The sequence below is a fragment of the Oncorhynchus mykiss genome, chromosome 13 (assembly GCF_013265735.2).
Source record: "Oncorhynchus mykiss isolate Arlee chromosome 13, USDA_OmykA_1.1, whole genome shotgun sequence".
NCBI classification, from domain to species: Eukaryota; Metazoa; Chordata; class Actinopteri; order Salmoniformes; family Salmonidae; genus Oncorhynchus; species Oncorhynchus mykiss.
In genome coordinates this window covers 4,575,321-4,600,353 of record NC_048577.1, presented here as the reverse complement: position 1 = coordinate 4,600,353, position 25,033 = coordinate 4,575,321, and the positions used below count along the sequence as shown (strand labels likewise).

Genomic DNA, 25,033 nt, shown 5'->3' with positions numbered 1-25,033 from the left:
TGTCCACACACGCCCCTCTCGCTGTGGTGGGTGAACTGGAGCTTCCCCCAGTGTGTTTGGCCCGACTAGGGCAATGGACACTTTTCACAGACGCAGGCAATACGAAAGCTTTATCAGTTTTCGTTAACTATGTTGAGAAGGTTCTGGGCCAGGGCCTATCCGACCGGACTCTCACATTGCATGTTGGACACTTACTGTAGCATATCTGCTGGCAATTTGCCGGCCTTTGCCTTTCTCTGTGGGGGCACATCCTACTGGAGGAGTAACTGGACATCCTACTGGAGGAGTAACTGGACATCCTACTGGAGGAGTAACTGGACATCCTACTGGAGGAGTAACTGGACATCCTACTGGAGGAGTAACTGGACATCCTACTGGAGGAGTAACCGGACATCCTACTGGAGGAGTAACTGGACATCCTACTGGAGGAGTAACTGGACATCCTACTGGAGGACTAACTGGACATCCTACTGGAGGAGTAACCGGACATCCTACTGGAGGAGTAACTGGACATCCTACTGGAGGAGTAACTGGACATCCTACTGGAGGAGTAACTGGACATCCTACTGGAGGAGTAACTGGACATCCTACTGGAGGACTAACTGGACATCCTACTGGAGGACTAACTGGACATCCTACTGGAGGAGTAACTGGACATCCTACTGGAGGAGTAACTGGACATCCTACTGGAGGAGTAACCGGACATCCTACTGGAGGAGTAACTGGACATCCTACTGGAGGAGTAACTGGACATCCTACTGGAGGACTAACTGGACATCCTACTGGAGGAGTAACCGGACATCCTACTGGAGGAGTAACTGGACATCCTACTGGAGGAGTAACTGGACATCCTACTGGAGGAGTAACTGGACATCCTACTGGAGGAGTAACTACCTTACCTGGACGATTGGATAGTCTGTCCCATCCAGGGAACAGGCCACAACGGACACGAGGACCCTCTTGAACCACATACGAGTTCTGGGCCTCACCCTATCACGGAAGGGGATCTACCTCAGGATGTCCATAGACTCGACTCTCATGAGGGCACGTCTCCTTCAGGTGATAGTAAAAAAAATCCTATCCTACCTCAACCGTTTCCGGCTCAGACGAGCCATTTTGGTGTAAGAGTGCAAACAGTTACTCAGCCTACTGACGATGGCATCACTGTTGGTTCCACTGGGCATTCTCAATCAGGCCACTCCAGCCATTGTTCAATATCCCACGGCCAGCTTCCAAAACAACACAAACAACATTAACTGTTGGTAATGAGTGCATGTTTGAGGACCCTATCAAAATGAATATCCCACTCTTTCCTGTTAAAAGGGGTGAGCCAGATCAGAGTCCACTGCAGAGAGCTGTTGTACACTGAAGCCTCTCTGCCGGGTTGAGGTTCCATGTCCAGACGCAGCCGCTGGATCCTCCCATGGACTGGTCAACACAACAGTCTGCTGGAGCTCAGAGTGGTTCATCTAGCTCTTCACCAGGTCCAGCCCTACCTGGTAGGACAGCATTTCCTGCCCCTGAGGCCCGACCTCCTGTTCAGGCTAGGGGGACACTGTGGCATCTGGACCCGCACCGTCTCCAGCTTCAGGCCTGGCCTCTGAAGGTGTTAGTGGACCAGTCTAGGCCTGCAGGACAAGATGGTGAACACGTTGCGGAGCGACATGGTTGCTTCCACCAATGCGTCAAAACAAATGTGGTGGGTCATCTTCTGTACCTGGTTTGAGAGACAAACGGTTTTACTGTTTTCACTGCTTGATGCGGACCGAGTGGCATCCACATGGAGAGTGAACTTATCTGCTGTCTCTGCATCCACATGGAGAGTGAACTGAGCTGCTGTCTCAGCATCCACATGGAGAGTGAACTGAGCTGCTGTCTCAGCATCCACATGGAGAGTCTACTTAGCTGCTGTCTCTGCATCCACATGGAGAGTCTACTGAGCTGCTGTCTCTGCATCCACATGGAGAGTGTCTCTGCATCCACATGGAGAGTCTACTTAGCTGCTGTCTCTGCATCCACATGGAGAGTGTCTCTGCATCCACATGGAGAGTCTACTTAGCTGCTGTCTCTGCATCCACATGGAGAGTGTATCTGCATCCACATGGAGAGTGAACTTATCTGCTGTCTCAGCATCCACATGGAGAGTCTACTTAGCTGCTGTCTCTGCATCCACATGGAGAGTGTCTCTGCATCCACATGGAGAGTGAACTTATCTGCTGTCTCAGCATCCACATGGAGAGTCTACTTAGCTGCTGTCTCAGCATCCACATGGAGAGTGAACTTATCTGCTGTCTCTGCATCCACATGGAGAGTGAACTGAGCTGCTGTCTCAGCGTCCACATGGAGAGTCTACTGAGCTGCTGTCTCAGCATCCACATGGAGAGTCTACTTAGCTGCTGTCTCTGCATCCACATGGAGAGTCTATTTAGCTGCTGTCTCTGCATCCACATGGAGAGTCTACTTAGCTGCTGTCTCTGCATCCACATGGAGAGTCTACTTAGCTGCTGTCTCTGCATCCACATGGAGAGTCTACTTAGCTGCTGTCTCTGCATCCACATGGAGAGTCTACTTAGCTGCTGTCTCTGCATCCACATGGAGAGTCTATTTAGCTGCTGTCTCTGCATCCACATGGAGAGTCTACTTAGCTGCTGTCTCTGCATCCAAATGGAGAGTCTACTTAGCTGCTGTCTCTGCATCCACATGGAGAGTGTACTTAGCTGCTGTCTCTGCATCCACATGGAGAGTGTCTCTGCATCCACATGGAGAGTACTTAGCTGCTGTCTCTGCATCCACATGGAGAGTCTATTTAGCTGCTGTCTCTGCATCCACATGGAGAGTATATTTAGCTGCTGTCTCTGCATCCACATGGAGAGTCTACTTAGCTGCTGTCTCTGCATCCACATGGAGAGTCTACTTAGCTGCTGTCTCTGCATCCACATGGAGAGTCTACTTAGCTGCTGTCTCTGCATCCACATGGAGAGTCTACTTAGCTGCTGTCTCTGCATCCACATGGAGAGTCTACTTAGCTGCTGTCTCTGCATCCACATGGAGAGTCTACTTAGCTGCTGTCTCTGCATCCACATGGAGAGTCTACTTAGCTGCTGTCTCTGCATCCACATGGAGAGTCTACTTAGCTGCTGTCTCTGCATCCACATGGAGAGTCTACTTAGCTGCTGTCTCTGCATCCACATGGAGAGTGTCTCTGCATCCACATGGAGAGTGTCTCTGCATCCACATGGAGAGTGTCTCTGCATCCACATGGAGAGTCTACTGAGCTGCTGTCTCTGCATCCACATGGAGAGTGTCTCTGCATCCACATGGAGAGTCTACTGAGCTGCTGTCTCTGCATCCACATGGAGAGTGTCTCTGCATCCACATGGAGAGTGTCTCTGCATCCACATGGAGAGTCTACTGAGCTGCTGTCTCAGCATCCACATGGAGAGTCTACTTAGCTGCTGTCTCAGCATCCACATGGAGAGTGTCTCTGCATCCACATGGAGAGTGTCTCAGCATCCACATGGAGAGTGAACTTAGATGCTGTCTCTGCATCCACATGGAGAGTCTACTTAGCTGCTGTCTCTGCATCCACATGGAGAGTGTATCTGCATCCACATGGAGAGTGTCTCTGCATCCACATGGAGAGTGTCTCAGCATCCACATGGAGAGTGTCTCTGCATCCACATGGAGAGTGTCTCTGCATCCACATGGAGAGTGTCTCAGAATCCACATGGAGAGTGAACTTAGATGCTGTCTCTGCATCCACATGGAGAGTCTACTTAGCTGCTGTCTCTGCATCCACATGGAGAGTGTCTCTGCATCCACATGGAGAGTGTCTCTGCATCCACATGGAGAGTGTCTCAGCATCCACATGGAGAGTATATTTAGCTGCTGTCTCTGCATCCACATGGAGAGTGTCTCTGCATCCACATGGAGAGTCTACTTAGCTGCTGTCTCTGCATCCACATGGAGAGTCTACTTAGCTGCTGTCTCTGCATCCACATGGAGAGTGTCTCTGCATCCACATGGAGAGTGTCTCTGCATCCACATGGAGAGTGTCTCTGCATCCACATGGAGAGTGTCTCAGCATCCACATGGAGAGTCTATTTAGCTGCTGTCTCTGCATCCACATGGAGAGTGAACTTAGCTGCTGTCTCAGCATCCACATGGAGAGTCTACTTAGCTGCTGTCTCTGCATCCACATGGAGAGTGTCTCTGCATCCACATGGAGAGTCTACTTAGCTGCTGTCTCTGCATCCACATGGAGAGTCTACTTAGCTGCTGTCTCAGCATCCACATGGAGAGTCTACTTAGCTGCTGTCTCTGCATCCACATGGAGAGTCTACTTAGCTGCTGTCTCTGCATCCACATGGAGAGTGTCTCTGCATCCACATGGAGAGTGTCTCTGCATCCACATGGAGAGTGTCTCAGCATCCACATGGAGAGTATATTTAGCTGCTGTCTCTGCATCCACATGGAGAGTCTACTTAGCTGCTGTCTCAGCATCCACATGGAGAGTGAACTTAGATGCTGTCTCTGCATCCACATGGAGAGTCTACTTAGCTGCTGTCTCTGCATCCACATGGAGAGTGTCTCTGCATCCACATGGAGAGTGTCTCAGCATCCACATGGAGAGTCTACTTAGCTGCTGTCTCTGCATCCACATGGAGAGTCTACTTAGCTGCTGTCTCTGCATCCACATGGAGAGTCTACTTAGCTGCTGTCTCTGCATCCACATGGAGAGTGTCTCTGCATCCACATGGAGAGTGTACTTAGCTGCTGTCTCTGCATCCACATGGAGAGTGTCTCTGCATCCACATGGAGAGTGTCTCTGCATCCACATGGAGAGTGTACTTAGCTGCTGTCTCTGCATCCACATGGAGAGTGTCTCTGCATCCACATGGAGAGTGTACTTAGCTGCTGTCTCTGCATCCACATGGAGAGTGAACTTAGCTGCTGTCTCTGCATCCACATGGAGAGTGTCTCTGCATCCACATGGAGAGTCTACTTAGCTGCTGTCTCTGCATCCACATGGAGAGTGTACTTAGCTGCTGTCTCTGCATCCACATGGAGAGTGTCTCTGCATCCACATGGAGAGTCTACTTAGCTGCTGTCTCTGCATCCACATGGAGAGTGTCTCTGCATCCACATGGAGAGTGTACTTAGCTGCTGTCTCTGCATCCACATGGAGAGTGTCTCAGCATCCACATGGAGAGTATATTTAGCTGCTGTCTCTGCATCCACATGGAGAGTCTACTTCGCTGCTGTCTCAGCATCCACATGGAGAGTGAACTTAGCTGCTGTCTCTGCATCCACATGGAGAGTCTACTGAGCTGCTGTCTCAGCATCCACATGGAGAGTCTACTTAGCTGCTGTCTCAGCATCCACATGGAGAGTGAACTTAGCTGCTGTCTCTGCATCCACATGGAGAGTCTACTGAGCTGCTGTCTCTGCATCCACATGGAGAGTGTCTCTGCATCCACATGGAGAGTGTCTCTGCATCCACATGGAGAGTCTACTTAGCTGCTGTCTCTGCATCCACATGGAGAGTGTCTCTGCATCCACATGGAGAGTGTCTCTGCATCCACATGGAGAGTCTACCATGGACACCTACATTACACAGACCGGCAATACGGCAGTCTGATTGGCTATTTGTTTGCTATGGTGAGAGAGTTCTGGGCCAGAGACAATCGATACAAAGACTTTCACACTGGATTGTGGACACTATTACTACAGCATATCGGCAAGCCAGCCGGCTTCTACCTTCCTAGTGCATTCTACTAGAGTAGCTACATCGTGGACCTCTCACCTATGACCTCTGACCTCTGCTGTAGTGGTGCATTCTACTAGAGGAGTAGCTACATCGTGGTCACTGCTCCGAGGAGTTCCCCCTCAATGATATTTGCGCCTCGGCCAGTTGGGCCGTTTATGTGCTCTGTTGGATTACTCCAATCCTTTTTGTTGGTGATCCACAGCGCCTTGAAAAGGACACGAGGTGGAAGTAGTGCGCTGCAGCTATTTAAGGTGGTGAGTCGCAGCACTACCCGGTACACGGTACTAATCTGAAATTCTAACTCAGAATGTATCCTGCCACGTGGAAGGATACCATATTGGAGTGATCCAATAGCTCACATAACCGTGGTTACATACGTAACCTTCGATGTTCACTGAATTGCTAGCGCTAGCTGCTCAAAGATACCTAGCATCAATGCTAGCTTTGTTAACACCGGCTGAGTGATGAAACAGTTTCCTGTTTAGGTTAGAGGTCACGTTGAAGTGCATTTCAAATATAAACAGATTTGAAGCGATTTTACATTCTTCCATACCAAACAGATTGCTCTCTCAGGTGTTCTTGGAAGATCCCCTTTGAAAGAACAGGAGAACGCAGAACGCAAGTGCGCATTTTGGGAACACAGCCAATGTTTTTACCACGTTTTAACTTTTGATGATGTCATCGGGTATAACTTTTTAACTTTATATTTGTTTTTTACAACTTAAAGAAATGTGCCGTTTTCACATAAAGACAACGTGCTGTCAATAATGAAAATGATGAAAACAGATTTCCCTTTTAATTCATTCATTGGAATTTCCTCTTTCTAAATCTGCTGCTGTTGTGTTGTGATGATGCAGACTTCTAACAGTGTTTCTGGGGTAATACTGACACCTACTGGTTCATCATTGTCTTGACTGATCCCAAAGAGAAAGAACTAAGCTATAGCAATAGTACACTACATGCCCAGTACATTATTCACACATTAATACATGTATACATATATTTATCATTTATATTTTATTAACACTATTAAATGACTGCACATACAAAGCATTTTAGAGCAATAGGATGAAATGATATTATAGCTGCAGCTTAAACCAGAAAGGGAGATGTTTGTGTTGATATAATCACAACTAGATGTCCATGTATTTTCACCTTACAAACATTAGTGACCAGCACATACACTTTCTGGCCTCAAGCCTTAGTTAAAGGTTCAACAATTCAATTGTGTTGGTTCAAATAGAAATATTTTACTAATCATTCTAGAAATACGAGAAATATAAAAATATCCTTAAAATATCATTATTTATAACTGGATGTATGTAAGATATTAAATAAGAAATGGCTTGGTTTAGGACATAAACCCATCTCACCTATGCATAATTTATGAACTTTACATAAATTATTTAGATAACTGGATTAATTGTTTAGGATACAGGAAGCATGACAAGTTCAATCTTCATTTTGGGACCCTGAAAGTCAAAAACAAATACACTGTTAGTTATTTAGCTACTTAGTTACCTGAGTGTCCATCACTGACATCAAAATAATTAGTTTGATTGACATCTATTCACTTATTGGTTTTGATTGATAACTTATGATGTCGTACTCACAGGTGATTGGTCCGATGGTGACGGGTTCGAGGGGGACAGAGGGGGTGACAGAGCGGTATTTCCTTTTGGCGCACACCTGAGGAGAGAGACGAGAAGGAGTCAGAGAGATCAGATACTGAGACAGAGAGACAAGAAGGAGTCAGAGAGACCAGACACTAAGACAGAGAGACCAGACACTGAGACAGAGGCGAGGAGTCAGAGAGACCAGACACTGAGACAGAGAGACGAGAAGGAGTCAGAGAGACCAGACACTGAGACAGAGAGGCCAGACACTGAGACAGAGAGACCAGAGAGAGTCAGAGAGACCAGACACTGAGACAGAGAGACCAGAGAGAGTCAGAGAGACCAGAGAGAGTCAGAGAGACCAGACACTGAGACAGAGAGATGGGACAGAGTCAGAGAGACCAGACACTGAGACAGAGAGACCAGAGAGACCAGATACTGAGACAGAGAGACTCAGGAGAGTCAGAAACCACTACACACAAACTGAGTGAGATCAGAGAGAGACCACAAACTGAGTGAGACCAGAGACAGAGTGGATGAGTCAGCGGGAAAGATGCAGGACTCACTGGAGTGCAGGAGGAGCTCCTCTGGTCACACAGGCTGAGTCTGCAGTGCAGGAAGACGTCCCGGTAGTCCCCCTGGTACAGGAACAGCAGAGCAGAGAAGCGAGCCCTGAGAGACGAGCCGCTCTCCTCCACCCTCACCTGACGGAATTCAGTCGGACATCTAGGAAACAGGGAGGATCATGGGTTTAGGTTAGATAACGCAACAAAATACACAAACATTAGGGTTCGTTTCCCAGACAGAATAATCCTGATCCTGGAGTAAAAAGCATTCTCAATGGAGAAGCTACATGTAAAGTCTTGTTAGTCCAGAACCAGACTAAATCTGTGTCTGGGAAAACCTCCTCCATATGTTCCTTGAGTATAAACCAAGACACCTGCACACATACTTGTTCTGAATGATGTAGTATCGCATGATGTCTTTAGGGTCGGGGGATTGCGTGGCATAGCAGTCCTCCAGAACGACCACGAAACGCTCCGTCTCGGACTCCTCTACGGACACGCCCACGTGCAGCACGGAACCCACCGGCAAGGTGACTCCGCCCGCTGGGTAAGCCTTTGTGAAGTCGTCGCTGTGGTACAGAGTCATGTTGGAGCCCACTCTGGAGCCTTTACCGACTCTGGAACCCTTCAGCCTGTCAAATGGGCCAATAGGAGGTTTGGTTTTGTTAGATTCCAAATAAACAGAGTAAAAAACTCAGGGATGTTTAGTAAAGCTGAAACCAAGTTTATTCACCACTGGGTCATACAGCAGCATGACAACGACATGTTTCCACTAGTGGTAGTATATATATAGACCCCAATGTGGATGGAGCATCCTCCTTCCCTCTAAACATGACATGTTTCCACCAGTGGTAGTATATATATAGACCCCAATGTGGGTGGAGCATCCTCCTTCCCTCTAAACATGACATGTTACCACCAGTGGTAGTATATATATAGACCCCAATGTGGATGGAGCATCCTCCTTCCCTCTAAACATGACATGTTTCCACCAGTGGTAGTATATAGACCCCAATGTGGGTGGAGCATCCTCCTTCCCTCTAAACATGACATGTTTCCACCAGTGGTAGTATATATATAGACCCCAATGTGGGTGGAGCATCCTCCTTCCCTCTAAACATGACATGTTACCACCAGTGGTAGTATATATAGACCCCAATGTGGATGGAGCATCCTCCTTCCCTCTAAACATGACAGGTTTCCACCAGTGGTAGTATATATATAGACCCCAATGTGGATGGAGCATCCTCCTTCCCTCTAAACATGACATGTTTCCACCAGTGGTAGTATATATATATATAGACCCCAATGTGGATGGAGCATCCTCCTTCCCTCTAAACATGACATGTTTCCACTAGTGGTAGTATATATATATATATATAGACCCCAATGTGGGTGGAGCATCCTTCTTCCCTCTAAACATGACATGTTTCCACTAGTGGTAGTATATAGACCCCAATGTGGGTGGAGCATCCTCCTTCCCTCTAAACATGACATGTTTCCACTAGTGGTAGTATATAGACCCCAATGTGGGTGGAGCATCCTCCTTCCCTCTAAACATGACATGTTTCCACTAGTGGTAGTATATAGACCCCAATGTGGGTGGAGCATCCTCCTTCCCTCTAAACATGACATGTTTCCACCAGTGGTAGTATATATATAGACCCCAATGTGGGTGGAGCATCCTCCTTCCCTCTAAACATGACATGTTTCCACTAGTGGTAGTATATAGACCCCAATGTGGGTGGAGCATCCTCCTTCCCTCTAAACATGACATGTTTCCACTAGTGGTAGTATATAGACCCCAATGTGGGTGGAGCATCCTCCTTCCCTCTAAACATGACATGTTTCCACTAGTGGTAGTATATATAGACCCCAATGTGGGTGGAGCATCCTCCTTCCCTCTAAACATGACATGTTACCACCAGTGGTAGTATATATAGACCCCAATGTGGATGGAGCATCCTCCTTCCCTCTAAACATGACATGTTTCCACTAGTGGTAGTATATATATATATATATAGACCCCAATGTGGATGGAGCATCCTCCTTCCCTCTAAACATGACATGTTTCCACTAGTGGTAGTATATAGACCCCAATGTGGATGGAGCATCCTCCTTCCCTCTAAACATGACATGTTTCCACTAGTGGTAGTATATATAGACCCCAATGTGGATGGAGCATCCTCCTTCCCTCTAAACATGACATGTTTCCACTAGTGGTAGTATATAGACCCCAAAGTGGGTGGAGCATCCTCCTTCCCTCTAAACATGACATGTTTATTGCTGGGCAGGAAGTTAAGTGATGCAGGCAATAAACTGTTCCTTCTCCCAATGTGACCTGACCTCCATTCCTCACTAACCCACATCTCTCCATCCTTATCAGTTCCTGCCACCATGTGATTGCCTTTCCTTTACTCAATACATTCCAAGCTTAACTGCCTCCACCACAAACATTCCTCCTACAGATAACCATTAACATCTGGTGTAGAAACCTGACTATGGTATTCAATATTTGAGGTTTAGGAGTCAGAGCCCATCAGTTAGATAAGATAAGAAATTATTATTTTTATTATTATGGTTTTAGCTCTATTACACAGCCAGCTTCAGCTACATATCTTGGTGGAACAACCAGAACAACCAGAACTGTGATGAGTGAGTTGACAGATGTCCCGACCGTCGGATGAATAATTGGACCAAGGCGCAGCGTGAGTAGAGTTCCACATTTTAACGATAGTGAAAATTCCAAAACAACAAAAAATATAACGATCGTGAAATATGTAGGGCACATAGGCACTCATACAAAACAATATCCCTCATCGCAGGTGGGAAAAAGGACACACTACGTATGATCCCCAATTAGAGGTAACGATTATCAGCTGCCTCCAACTGGGAACCCACACACACACACCAACATAGAAATATAATACCTAGAAACCCCCCTAGTCACGCCCTGGCCCATTACACCATAGAGAACCTAGAGGGCTCTCTATGGTCAGGGCGTGACAACAGAGGAGGTGATAAACTCTTAACTAGTTACCTAAAGGATCATCAAGAACCACGGGTTTAGAGTATAAACTGTCTACGCATTAACAGAATACTGACAGCTTGACATGTGTTAGCCTGCATTAACAGAATACTGACAGCTTGACATGTGTTAGCCTGCATTAACAGAATACTGACAGCTTGACATGTGTTAGCCTGCATTAACAGAATACCGACAGCTTGACATGTGTTAGCCTGCATTGTGTTACAGGGGCGCAACTTTGGTTTTAGAAGTTGGGGGGACATAGCTATTATTGTTTATAAATCCAGTCGGATAAGCAGCCTACCCAACCACTCGGAGGCGTCCGCATGGTCCTAAAGTACACCGCTGCCTCGTATTGTATCACATTCCAATGATAAAACTGGTCAAAGTTGCGCCCCTGTTGTGTTACATTGTCCATGTTTTACAGTGTTTACTGTAACGTCACGTCTCCACTTACGACAGGTAGGGTTTGATGGCCACATCCAGGCTGGTCTCTGATTCCAGAGGGTAGGCACAGGAGAAAGGCACGCTCACGGGTCGGCTGAAGGACACGTCGTGAACGTGGTAGATGAATAAACTGTTGGAAAAGATGGCGTCAGTTCCGTTTGTCTGGTGAAAGGGGGAAAAGGGAAGAAGATTAGAAGCCAGGAGAGGACCTCTCACCAGTTCTCACAATAATATCATTCTTGGACTATTGTATTTCAGTTCATCTTTCTGTTGATGGCAACATGTCTCTCTAGCCTGAGTACCGTCTCTTTATCTAAAATTCCATTTGGTGCCACTCCTTGTCATTGCCAAAGAGACTGGCTTTCGACAATCTCAATGCTCAGTGTCCTGTCGTATTTACGGTGCAGTTGCTGATTGGTAGTTGGAAAAAACATTGATATTTTCCATGACAACGTCACGGAACATGAGGTGAGCGCAAATCTGGCACCATATAGAATAAGAATCTTATGAGCAACAACAAACAGCCGTTACGATCTGCTGCTGTAATTACCTTGTGAGAATGCAGTGTCTATCATAGAAATAAGAATGAATAGAAAGGGCGTCTCCATTCACGTCAGTGGAGCTCCCAAGCTTGTCGTCCTAAAACCTGGAAATTAGTTACCGCTGGTTCATTCAGCCTTCCCTATGGGAAAAAAATGTATGTGGAAAGACGACGGTTTTGGAATAAACTCTGAAAATAAGGTCTGAGGTTGACACAGGCTTAGGAGATCTTACACATTTTGTTCTATGAGATGATACCAAATCAGATGTTATTTGTCACATACACATGGTTAGCAGGTGTAGTGGGACACATACACATGGTTAGCAGATGTAGTGTTGACACATAAACATGGTTAGCAGATGTAGTATTGACACATACACATGGTTAGCAGGTGTAGTGGGACACATACACATGGTTAGCAGATGTAGTGTTGACACATAAACATGGTTAGCAGATGTAGTATTGACACATACACATGGTTAGCAGATGTAGTGTTGACACATACACATGGTTAGCAGATGTAGTGTTGACACATACACATGGTTAGCAGATTTAGTGTTGACACATACACATGGTTAGCAGATTTAGTGTTGACACATACACATGGTTAGAAGATGTTAATGGTCACATACACATGGTTAGTAGATGTTATTGGTCACATACACATGGTTAGCAGATGTTAATGCGAGTGTAGCGACATGCTTGTGCTTCTAGTTCTGACAATGTAACAACATCTAACAAGTAATCTAACAAATTCACAGCGACTGCCTTATACGCACAAATGTAAAGGGATGAATAAGAATTAGTACACATGAATATATGGATGAGCGATGACCGTGCGGCATAGGTAAGATGCAGTAGACGGTATAGAGTACAGTATATACATATGAGATGAGTAATGTAGGGTATGGAAACATTATATAAATTGCCATTATTTAAAGTGACTAGTGATACATTATTACATCTAATTATTGAAGTGGCCGGAGATTTGAGTCAGTATGTTGGCAGCAGCCACCTAATGTTAGTGATGGCTGTTTAACAGTCTAATGGCCTTGAGATAGAAGCTGTTTTTCAGTCTCTCGGCCCCAGCGTTGATGCACCTGTACTGACCTCGCCTTCTGGATGATAACGGGGTGAACAGGCAGTTGCTCGGGTGGTTGTTGTCCTTGATGATCTTTTGGCCTTCCTGTGACATCGGGTGGTGTAGGTGTCCTGGAGGGCAGGTAGTTTGTGATACAGTGCGACAGGATGCTCTCGAATGTGCATCTGTAAAAGTGTGTGAGTGTTTCTTCAGCCTTCTGAGGTTGAAGAGGCGCTGCTGCGCCTTCTTCACCATGCTGTCTGTGTGGGTGGACCATTTCAGTTTGTCTGTGATGTGTACGCCAAGGAACTTAAAACTTTCCACCGTCTCGAATACTGTCCCATTGATGTGGATGCAGAGACCTCTGCTGTTTCTCCTTTGTTTTGTTGACGTTGAGTGAGAGGTTATTTTCCTGACACCACACTCCGAGGGCCCTCACCTCCTCCCTGTAGGCTGTCTCGTCGTTGTAGGTAATCAAGCCTACCACTGTAGTGTCGTCTGTAAACTTGATGATTGAGTTGGAGGCGTGCATGGCCATGCAGTCATGGGTGAACAGGGAGTACAGGAGAGGGCTGAGAACGCACCCTTGTGGGGCCCCAGTGTTGAGAATCAGTGAAGTGGAGGTGTTGTTTCCTACCCTCACCACCTGGAGGCGGCCCGGCAGAAAGTCCAGGACCCAGTTGCACAGGGTGGAGTTAAATGCTGAGCTGTAGTCAATGAACAGCATTCTTACATAGGTATTCCTCTTGTCCAGATAGGATAGGGCAGTGTGCAATGTGATGGCGGTAAGCAAATTGTTTTGGGTGGTTTTGGGTCGGCCTCTGGGATAAGATCCCATGTCCAGGGTGGAGGTCCGCTTCGGGAAAGTGGTATTCCTGGTTGTACTGTAGGGAAGTGGTATTCCTGGTCGTACTGTAGGGAACTGGTATTCCTGGTCGTACTGTAGGGAAGTGGTATTCCTGGTCGTACTGTAGGGAAGTGGTATTCCTGGTCGTACTGTAGGGAAGTGGTATTCCTGGTCGTACTGTAGGGAAGTGGTATTCCTGGCCGTACTGTAGGGAAGTGGTATTCCTAGCCGTACTGTAGGGAAGTGGTATTCCTGGCCGTACTGTAGGGAAGTGGTATTCCTGGTCGTACTGTAGGGAAGTGGTATTCCTGGTCGTACTGTAGGGAAGTGGTATTTCTGGTCGTACTGTAGGGAAGTGGTATTCCTGGTCGTACTGTAGGGAAGTGGTATTCCTGGTCGTACTGTAGGGAAGTGGTATTCCTGGTCGTACTGTAGGGAAGTGGTATTCCTGGTCGTACTGTAGGGAAGTGGTATTCCTGGTCGTACTGTAGGGAAGTGGTATTCCTGGTCGTACTGTAGGGAAGTGGTATTCCTGGTCGTACTGTAGGGAAGTGGTATTCCTGGCCGTACTGTAGGGAAGTGGTATTCCTGGTCGTACTGTAGGGAAGTGGTATTCCTGGTCGTACTGTAGGGAAGTGGTATTCCTGGTCGTACTGTAGGGAAGTGGTATTCCTGGCCGTACTGTAGGGAAGTGGTATTCCTGGTCGTACTGTAGGGAAGTGGTATTCCTGGTCGTACTGTAGGGAAGTGGTATTCCTGGTCGTACTGTAGGGAAGTGGTATTCCTGGTCGTACTGTAGGGAAGTGGTATTCCTGGTCGTACTGTAGGGAAGTGGTATTCCTGGTCGTACTGTAGGGAAGTGGTATTCTGGTCGTACTGTAAGGGAGTGGTATTCCTGGTCGTACTGTAGGGGAGTGGTATTCCTGGCCGTACTGTAGGGAAGTGGTATTCCTGGCCGTACTGTAGGGAAGTGGTATTCCTGGCCGTACTGTAGGGAAGTGGTATTCCTGGTCGTACTGTAGGGAAGTGGTATTCCTGGTCGTACTGTAGGGAAGTGGTATTCCTGGTCGTACTGTAGGGAAGTGGTATTCCTGGCCGTACTGTAGGGAAGTGGTATTCCTGGTCGTACTGTAGGGAAGTGGTATTCCTGGTCGTACTGTAGGGAAGTGGTATTCCTGGTCGTACTGTAGGGAAGTGGTATTCCTGGCCGTACTGTAGGGAAGTGGTATTCCTGGCCGTACTGTAGGGAAGTGGTATTCCTGGCCGTACTGTAGGGAAGTGGTATTCCTGGCCGTACTGTAGGGAAGTGGTATTCCTGGTCGTACTGTAGGGAAGTGGTATTTCTGGTCGTACTGTAGGGAAGTGGTATTCCTGGTCGTACTGTAGGGAAGTGGTATTCCTGGTCGTACTGTAGGGAAGTGGTATTCCTGGTCGTACTGTAGGGAAGTGGTATTCCTGGTCGTACTGTAGGGAAGTGGTATTCCTGGTCGTACTGTAGGGAAGTGGTATTCTTGGTCGTACTGTAGGGGAGTGGTATTCCTGGTCGTACTGTAGGGAAGTGGTATTCCTGGTCGTACTGTAGGGAAGTGGTATTCCTGGCCGTACTGTAGGGAAGTGGTATTCCTGGTCGTACTGTAGGGAAGTGGTATTCCTGGTCGTACTGTAGGGAAGTGGTATTCCTGGTTGTACTGTAGGGAAGTGGTATTCCTGGTCGTACTGTAGGGAAGTGGTATTCCTGGTCGTACTGTAGGGTAGTGGTATTCCTGGTCATACTGTAGGGAAGTTTACCAACGTGGACTTACAGCTGTAATTGCTACCAAAGGTGCTTCTACAAAGTATTGACTCAGCGGTGTAAATACTTATGTAAATGAGTTTTTTCTGTATTTCATTTTCAATACATTTGCAAAAATTTCTAAAAACATGTTTTCACTTTGTCATTATGGAGTATTGTGTGTAGATGTGTGCGAATTTAAAAAAATGTAATCTATGTTGAATTCAGGCTGTAACACAACAAAATGTGGAATAAGTCAAGGGGTATGAATACTTTCTGAAGGCCCTGTACATCCTATAAGGAAACATCAATCAAATCCTCCACCGCACCTCACACACCCTCAAATGAAATTTCTCCTTTCCTAAAAACGTATCTTGGCTTCATTATAGCATAATGCTGAAATAATGTTTATTTGTGTATATGTTTCTAATGATTTATTATATTATTTGTCCATCATTATTTGTCCATCTTAATCTTTTATTTTTCATTGGCCAGTCTGAGATATGGCTTTTTCTTTGCAACTCTGCCTAGAAGGCCAGCATCACGGAGTCTCCTTTTCACTGTTGATGTTGAGACTGGTGTTTTGCGGGTACTATTTAATGAAGCTGCCAGTTGAGGACTTGTGAGGCGTCTGTTTCTCAAACTAGACACTCTAATGTACTTGTCTTCTTGCTCAGTTGTGCACCGGGGCCTCCCACTCCTCTTTCTATTCTGGTTAGCGCCAGTTTGCACTGTTCTGTGAAGGGACTAGTACACAGCGTTGTACGAGATCTTCAGTTTCTTGGCAAATTTTCGCAAGGAATAGCCTTCATTTCTCAGAACAGGAAAACAGGAAAATTCAGAAGAAAGTTCTTTGTTTCTGGCCATTTTGAGCCTGTAATCGAACCCACAAATGCCGATGCTCCAGATACTCAACTAGTCTAAAGAAGGCCAGTTTTATTTCTTCTTTAAATCAGAACAACTGTTTTCAGCTGTGCTAACATAATTTCTAATGATCAATTATCCATTTAAAATTATAAACTTAAGCCATTGGAACATAGAAGTGATGGTTGCTGATAATTGGCCTCTGTACGCCTCTGTAGATATTCAATTCAAAATCAGCCGTTTCCAGCTACAATAGTCATTTACAACATTAGCAATGTCTGCAATGTATTTCTGATCAGTTTGATGTTATTTTAATGAATTTCTTTAAAAAACGAGGACATTTCTAAGTGACCCCAAACTTTTGAACGGTGGTGTATACGTATGTATATTTATGTTGTGTTACGCAGCATTTGAATAAGAGACCTAGACCTCAATATGTCTTCCGTGTTAAAATACAACATTCAAAAATAAACCATCTGTTTTCACTGTTCCATTCTTGCGCAATGCATGCATCTCCGCTGGCCTCTCTCTCTTCCAACCTCTCTGTATTCCGCTCAACCAGTAGCCCAAGCATGTCCCAGAGGTAGCAAACTACAGTAGTTCTGTCACCTACTTTTAGCCCAAGAATGTCCCAGAAGTAACAAACTACAGTAGTTCTGTCACCTACTTTTAGCCCAAGCATGTCCCAGAAGTAGCAAACTACAGTAGTTCTGTCACCTACTTTTAGCATTAAAAAAAAAAAATATATATATATATATATATATATTTATATTAGAGGGAAAAAGTACCGTGCTCTTTCTTACTGGATATAAAATAGGCTTCAGGCTACAGTGCTCACAGTGAACTGGCGGGGAAGTTTGAAGGGCGAGAGCTTCTCTGGTGTGACTGGTCACATTGGCTGGTGATAAACATGCAATAAATGGACTGTTCATATTTGAAGGCCTGTGTCTTTGGCAATGACAAGGATTGGCAATGAGTGAAATATTAGCTAAAGAGACTGGTATCCAGGGTTATGTCTAACAGCAAGTGCTCTCTTTTGATAGTTTTGGTGAGGAACTGGGTGAACGGGTCGGGGTCTGTTCTCACCTCCAGAGTGTTTCCGCAGGCGCCCTCCTTGCGCTCCACCTGGTACCATACCATGCCGCCACGCTCTTCGTGAGCGTTACACCGGGGGTCGGCCAGGTTAGCGGTGGTGGCGTCCAGACCAGCGGCCTCCAGGTTAGTCCTGTTGAGACCCACCTGTACCAGGCTCCGCCCACATACTACCTCTGGGTGCAGCAAAACAGGCTGATCTGTAAGAGAGGAAGTGAGAGACAGAGGGATGAGAAACAGGCTGATCTGTAAGAGAGGAAGAGAGAGACAGAGGGATGAGAAACATGCTGATCTGTAAGAGAGGAAGAGAGAGACAGAGGGATGAGAAACAGGCTGATCTGTAAGAGAGGAAGAGAAAGACAGAGGGATGAGAAACAGGCTGATCTGTAAGAGAGGAAGTGAGAGACAGAGGGATGAGAAACATGCTGATCTGTAAGAGAGGAAGAGAGAGACAAAGGGATGAGAAACAGGCTGATCTGTAAGAGAGGAAGAGAGAGACAGAGGGATGAGAAACAGGCTGATCTGTAAGAGAGGAAGAGAGAGACAGAGGGATGAGAAACAGGCTGATCTGTAAGAGAGGAAGTGAGAGACAGAGGGATGAGAAACATGCTGATCTGTAAGAGAGGAAGAGAGAGACAAAGGGATGAGAAACAGGCTGATCTGTAAGAGAGGAAGAGAGAGACAGGGATGAGAAACAGGCTGATCTGTAAGAGAGGAAGAGAGAGACAGAGGGATGAGAAACAGGCTGATCTGTAAGAGAGGAAGTGAGAGACAGAGGGATGAGAAACATGCTGATCTGTAAGAGAGGAAGAGAGAGACAAAGGGATGAGAAACAGGCTGATCTGTAAGAGAGGAAGAGAGAGACAGGGATGAGAAACAGGCTGATCTGTAAGAGAGGAAGAGAGAGACAGAGGGATGAGAAACAGGCTGATCTGTAAGAGAGGAAGTGAGAGACAGAGGGATGAGAAACATGCTGATCTGTAAGAGAGGAAGAGAGAGACAAAGGGATGAGAAACAGGCTGATCTGTAAGAGAGGAAGAGAGAGACAAAGGGATGAGAAACAGGCTGATCTGTAAGAGAGGAAGAGAGAGACAGAGGGATGAGAAACAGGCTGATCTGTAAGAGAGGAAGAGAGAGACAGAGGGATGAGAAACAGGCTGATCTGTAAGAGAGGAAGAGAGAGACAACGGGATGAGAAACAGGCTGATCTGGAAGAGAGGAAGAGAGAGACAAAGGGATGAGAAACAGGCTGATCTGTAAGAGAGGAAGAGAGAGACAGAGGGATGAGAAACAGGCTGATCTGTAAGAGAGGAAGAGAGAGACAGAGGGATGAGAAACAGGCTGATCTGTAAGAGAGGAAGAGAGAGACAGAGGGATGAGAAACAGGCTGATCTGTAAGAGAGGAAGAGAGAGACAGAGGGATGAGAAACAGGCTGATCTGTAAGAGAGGAAGAGAGAGACAGAGGGATGAGAAACAGGCTGATCTGTAAGAGAGGAAGAGAGAGACAAAGGGATGAGAAACAGGCTGATCTGGAAGAGAGGAAGAGAGAGACAAAGGGATGAGAAACAGGCTGATCTGTAAGAGAGGAAGAGAGAGACAAAGGGATGAGAAACAGGCTGATCTGGAAGAGAGGAAGAGAGAGACAGAGGGATGAGAAAATAAAGACAACAGAAAATAAGTTATTCAAGAACCCAAAATGAAAAGAAGGAATTACAAATTCTCATGTAAACTCTTCAAAAAAGGGTTCCAAGAGGGTTCTTCGAATGTCCCCATAGGATAACCCTTTTTGGATCCAGGTAGAACCCTTTTTGGTTCCAGGCAGGGGTTCTACTTGGAACCCAATAGGGTTCTACCTGGAACCCAATAGGGTTCTACCTGGAACCAAAATGGTTATATCTGGCACCAAAAAAGGGTTCTTCACAGGGTTCTCTTATTGGGACAGCTGAAGAACCCTTTTAGGTTCTAATTAGCACCTGTTTTTCTAAGAGAGTACATAGGTCCTCAAGCAGGTGTTTTCTGAGAACACACCTGGCCTCTCACACTGCCAAGTGACCCCATCGGTCCTCAAGCAGGTGTTTTCTGAGAACTCACCTGGCCTCTCACACCGCCAAGTGACCCCATCGATGCTCACGCAGGTCTCCCCCGCTCTGCAGGTACCACACATTGCTTTTGGCGTAGTCGTGGCAACCTGTGACTGTGTTGTTGTTGTGGTGCGATTGTTCTCTACTGGTATTTCTGTAGATGTGACTGGTTTTGGTGTTGTGGTGGGAGCTGTCACATCTGGAACAAGGAGTTAAACAGGAAACACAGTTATGAGGGAACATTCATCACTCATGTTTTGAAAGAACTAGTATGCTGGTATTACCAGAATCATACAATACGCCTGTATGAATGAATGGATGAATATGCTGAGTACTGTTGATATCTAGGGCCATAAGAAGAACATCATGGTGTATATAACCAGCTGGTGAATGACTAAGTAGTAAACAGTTTATAAATACAATAACTTCAATTCAAAAGGCAGAACAACGTCAACAAGCCCCACTCAGAACTTGGCAAAGCAGGAGGCAAAACCTTACATGCACAATAGGCGAAGTAGCACCCGGGAGGCATGACGAACTTGTACACAAAGTAGTTCCCAGGGCATGCCTTGACGTGGATGGGCTGAGACTGCACCCAGCAGCAGTCCCCATTGAAGCTGGCGCACACTGCACTCTGGACAATTTCATCCACCTGCTGGGGGGGAGGAAACGCCAGCCACAAGGGAGCCTGGGTGCCGCACTTGAAGGAATCCACGCACTTGTCCGGCATGGACACGCTCTGGTTGCCGATGAACATGCGGTAATAGCCGTCCCAGTGGACGTTGCGGTCACAGTGCTTGTTGCCCACGTGGTTGTTGGTGGAACGCCAGGCGTCGTTCAGGACCGTGTAGATCTTACAGGGGTTGGAGCACTGCTGGATGCCGTCGACCGTGATGCAGTCCTCCCCGTCGGCGCACTCGTTGAAGCCGCAGCTGAACCGGACATGGGCAAGGTTGGTGTTGGAGGTGGGGTAGGAGCGGCGGACACGGCGAGGGGCGTGGTGGTCGGCGGCGGCGGTGTGGCCAGGTAAACAGATGAGACCGTCTCCGGAGAAGCCCTTCTTACAGGTGCATGTGATGTCACCTGCCATGGCGGAGGTGCGGCAGACGGCTTGTTCGTGACACGCCTCGCAGCTGGTGACAATCGTACCTGTGGGAATTTGGGAATATATGGGTTCATCGTCTTTTTAGGTTGAGGTATCATGACACACCTGAATTGTTTTGATGCTTCCATTTTTAGGTTCTGCGACTAAAGAGCAGAGAAAGTCAGTTGTGTGGTGGTTTATATAGTATTATACTGTATAAAAACAGTTAACACACAATACATGTATCCCTGCACTGTCAACTCTAACCAAAACTATTTTGTTCAGTTAGATATGGCAGAACTAAAATAAGACAATGCATAAATCAAATGAACAAATGCTATACAGTATAGTTTACATCATATATAGTATTCATTATGAATAAACAGAAATCATTTCATGTTTTAAATATACAGTGCATTTGGAAAGTATTCAAACCCCTTGACCTTTTCCACATGTTGTTACTTTACAGCCTATTTGTAAAATTGATTAAATTGTTTTTTACCCTCAAGGACATTCCGAGACCTGTCCCGAAGCCACTCTTGCGTTGTCTTGGCTGTGTGCTTAGGGTCGTTGTCCTGTTGGAAGGTGAACCTTTGCCCCAGTCTGAGGTTCTGAGCGCCCTGAAGCAAGTTTTCATCAAGGAGCTCCGATCATCTTTCCCTCAATCCTGACTAGTCTCTCAGTCCCTGCCACTGAAAACCTCCCCACAGCATGATGCTGCAACCACCATGCTTCACCGTAGGGTTTGGTGCCAGGTTTTCCCAAGACGTGATGCTTGGCATTCAGGCCAAAGAGTTCAAGCTTGGTTTCATCAGACCATTGTTTCTCATGGTCTGAGAGTCCTTGAGGTGCCTTTTGGCAAAGTCCAAGTGGGTTGTCGTGTGCCTTTTACTGAGGAGTGGCTTCTGTCTGGCCACTCTACCATAATGGCCTGATTGGTGGAGTGGTACAGAGATGGTTGTCCTTCTGGAGCTATGTCAGAGTCACCTCCCTGACCAAGGCCCTTCTCCTCCGATTGCTCAGTTTGGCCAGGCGGCCAGCACTAGGAAGAGTCTTGTGGTTCCAAACTTCTTCCATATATGAATGGAAATCAGGTCCAACTTCCAAATCATGTCCAATCAATTGAATAACCTACAGGTGTACTCCAATCAAGTTGTAGAAATATCTCAAGGATGATCAACGGAAACAGGATGCACCTGAGCTCAATTTCGAGTCTCATAGCAAAGGGTCTGAATACTTATGTAAATACATTATTTATGTTTTTATTCAAATTCTTTGTCATTATGGGGTATTGTGTGTAGATTGATGAGGAACATAAATAATTCAATCCATTATAGAATGAGGCTGTGACATAACAAAATGTGGTAAAAGTCTGAATACTTTCCAAATGTACTGTATAGTATATTTGTGTGTACCTGAGGTATGTCCAGCTGTTGATGTATTAAATATGTAGTATATTTGTGTGTACCTGAGGTATGTCCAGCTGTTGATGTATTAAATATATAGTATATATGTGTGTACCTGAGGTATGTCCAGCTGTTGATGTATTAAATATGTAGTATATATGTGTGTACCTGAGGTATGTCCAGCTGTTGATGTATTAAATATATAGTATATATGTGTGTACCTGAGGTATGTCCAGCTGTTGATGTATTAAATATATAGTATATTTGTGTGTACCTGAGGTATGTCCAGCTGTTGATGTATTAAATATATAGTATATATGTGTGTACCTGAGGTATGTCCAGCTGTTGATGTATTAAATATATAGTATATTTGTGTGTACCTGAGGTATGTCCAGCTGTTGATGTATTAAATATATAGTATATTTGTGTGTACCTGATGTATGTCCAGCTGTTGATGTATTAAATATATAGTATATATGTGTGTACCTGAGGTATGTCCAGCTGTTGATGTATTAAATATATAGTATATATGTGTGTACCTGAGGTATGTCCAGCTGTTGATGTATTAAATATATAGTATATATGTGTGTACCTGAGATATGTCCAGCTGTTGATGTATTAAATATATAGTATATATGTGTGTACCTGAGGTATGTCCAGCTGTTGATGTATTAAATATATAGTATATATGTGTGTACCTGAGGTATGTCCAGCTGTTGATGTATTAAGTATATAGTATATATGTGTGTACCTGAGGTATGTCCAGCGCTGGACAGAACCAGTAGAGGCACCAGCAGAGCCACCAGGATCATCCTCATCAACACTAGTTACTTCTACAGGGGCAGAAACGGGGAACACAACCTGAAGGAAAATACACTTATTATATTCATCCACACTTTATCCACAATTTACATCCACTGGAAAGTCAGGCACGTTTAAATGCAAGTTGGACTTGATTTAATTTGACTGTATCTATACAGGTGATAAGAAACATTTTATTTTCTGTCACAAGACTGCAATAAACCACGTTACAAAACATCTAATACAATAATAGATATTAAGCATGGACACACATTCTCTGGAGGGTATTATAACAACACATCTAATACAATAATAGATATTAAGCACGGACACACATTCTCTGGAGGATATTATAACAACACATCTAATACAATAATAGATATTAAGCATGGACACACATTCTCTGAAGGGTATTATAACATTTCAAACTCAGTGCAGATATATTAATTTCACCAAACCAAAAATAACTTTGTTTAACCAGACAGGATGAATAGTGATCTGAGAGAAGTACTGACTTACCAAATGTTGATGCTGACTGCTGGAACCACCTGTAAACTAGGCATTTATACACTGGTTATCTGGGAGGGGGGGAAGCAGGTCACATTGTGCAATATTCCCAGGGACAATACCTTAGCCTGGGTCCCAGTCTGTTCTGCTCTCATTATTCCCAGGGACAATACCTTAGCCTGGGTCCCAGTCTGTTCAGCTCTCATTATTCCCAGGGACAATACCTTAGCCTGGGTCCCAGTCTGTTCAGCTCTCATTATTCCCAGGGACAATACCTTAGCCTGGGTCCCAGTATGTTCAGCTCTCATTATTCCCAGGGACAATACCTTAGCCTGGGTCCCAGTCTGTTCAGCTCTCATTATTCCCAGGGACAATACCTTAGCCTGGGTCCCAGTCTGTTCAGCTCTCATTATTCCCAGGGACAATACCTTAGCCTGGGTCCCAGTCTGTTCAGCTCTCATTCCACTCCTTGCCACTCCTTGTCATGACAAACTGTTTGGCAATGACACAGAGTAAAGGAGTGAAATGTCAGACAAAACTGACTGGATTTCAGGCTAACAATAGGTGTGGAAGAGGTTGAATCACAACTATAGATCCCAACTACAGTATAATCTTAATTTGATCACACTGTTGTTGCTGAACATTTCCCAGTGTATTTGAGTTTTAAGAAGGCTTCTAAAGTTTGTAATTTCCACTCAGAAATATCAGACTTGATTTTATTTTACAAAAAATGTATCAACCCCTAATTATAATCCACGTCGTAATTCACATTTTCTGTTGCTACAGGATTATTTTCCTTCTGTAGCAAACTGGCTCAAATTCCGATCCTACATCTGTATCATCGTTAAGCTGTAAGGAATGCATAACCATAAAACCGTGGGGTGTGGTTAAGGTAAAGTCTATATGCTCTGTTGGGTGGCGGCAGATACAATGGATGTTTTCAAACTAATTAAGCGACAGGGCAAGTGGCTGGTGGCTGGTGGGTGGTGGCTGGTGGCTGGTGGCTGGTGGCTGGTGGCTGGTGGCTGGTGGGTGGTGGCTGGTGGGTGGTGGGTGGTGGGTGGTGGGTGGTGGCTGGTGGCTGGTGGCTGGTGGGTGGTGGCTGGTGGGTGGTGGCTGGTGGCTGGTGGCTGGTGGGTGGGTGGTGGCTGGTGGGTGGTGGCTGGTGGCTGGTGGGTGGTGGGTGGTGGGTGGTGGCTGGTGGCTGGTGGCTGGTGGGTGGTGGCTGGTGGGTGGTGGCTGGTGGCTGGTGGGTGGTGGCTGGTGGCTGGTGGCTGGTGGCTGGTGGCTGGTGGCTGGTGGCTGGTGGCTGGTGGCTGGTGGGTGGTGGCTGGTGGGTGGTGGGTGGTGGGTGGTGGCTGGTGGCTGGTGGGTGGTGGGTGGTGGGTGGTGGCTGGTGGGTGGTGGGTGGTGGCTGGTGGCTGGTGGCTGGTGGCTGGTGGCTGGTGGCTGGTGGCTGGTGGCTGGTGGGTGGTGGCTGGTGGCTGGTGGGTGGTGGCTGGTGGGTGGTGGCTGGTGGCTGGTGGGTGG

The 25,033-nt window shown here is 46.2% G+C and overlaps 1 protein-coding gene across 1 annotated transcript; it reads right to left on the bottom strand.

Annotated features, from left to right (window-relative positions):
- Positions 1 to 6,590: 6,590 nt before the first annotated feature.
- On the bottom strand, positions 6,591 to 23,968 carry LOC118938154 (pancreatic secretory granule membrane major glycoprotein GP2-like). The gene is made up of 11 exons (XM_036939915.1): positions 23,677 to 23,968; positions 23,516 to 23,625; positions 22,947 to 23,056; positions 20,204 to 20,854; positions 19,716 to 19,904; positions 17,618 to 17,823; positions 11,438 to 11,589; positions 8,339 to 8,584; positions 7,953 to 8,112; positions 7,384 to 7,459; positions 6,591 to 7,242 (listed from the first exon to the last, which is right to left on the bottom strand). The coding sequence occupies exons 3-11, from the start codon at positions 23,011 to 23,013 to the stop codon at positions 7,223 to 7,225; spliced, it is 1,767 nt and encodes a 588-aa protein (XP_036795810.1). The 5' UTR covers positions 23,014 to 23,056; positions 23,516 to 23,625; positions 23,677 to 23,968; the 3' UTR covers positions 6,591 to 7,222.
- Between the last annotated feature and the right edge of the window lie 1,065 nt (positions 23,969 to 25,033).

What these genes read in the sequence shown, in the direction of transcription:
- LOC118938154 (XM_036939915.1), bottom strand. Translation starts at nt 23,013, where the DNA reads ATGAGGATGATCCTGGTGGCTCTGCTGGTGCCTCTACTGGTTCTGTCC. An exon ending in CCTGCGGAAACACTCTGGAG is followed by an intron (nt 11,590 to 17,617) that starts GTGAGAACAGAC and finishes CCCTTTCACCAG; the next exon opens with ACAAACGGAACTGACGCCAT. An exon ending in GCCATCAAACCCTACCTGTC is followed by an intron (nt 8,585 to 11,437) that starts GTAAGTGGAGAC and finishes CCCATTTGACAG; the next exon opens with GCTGAAGGGTTCCAGAGTCG.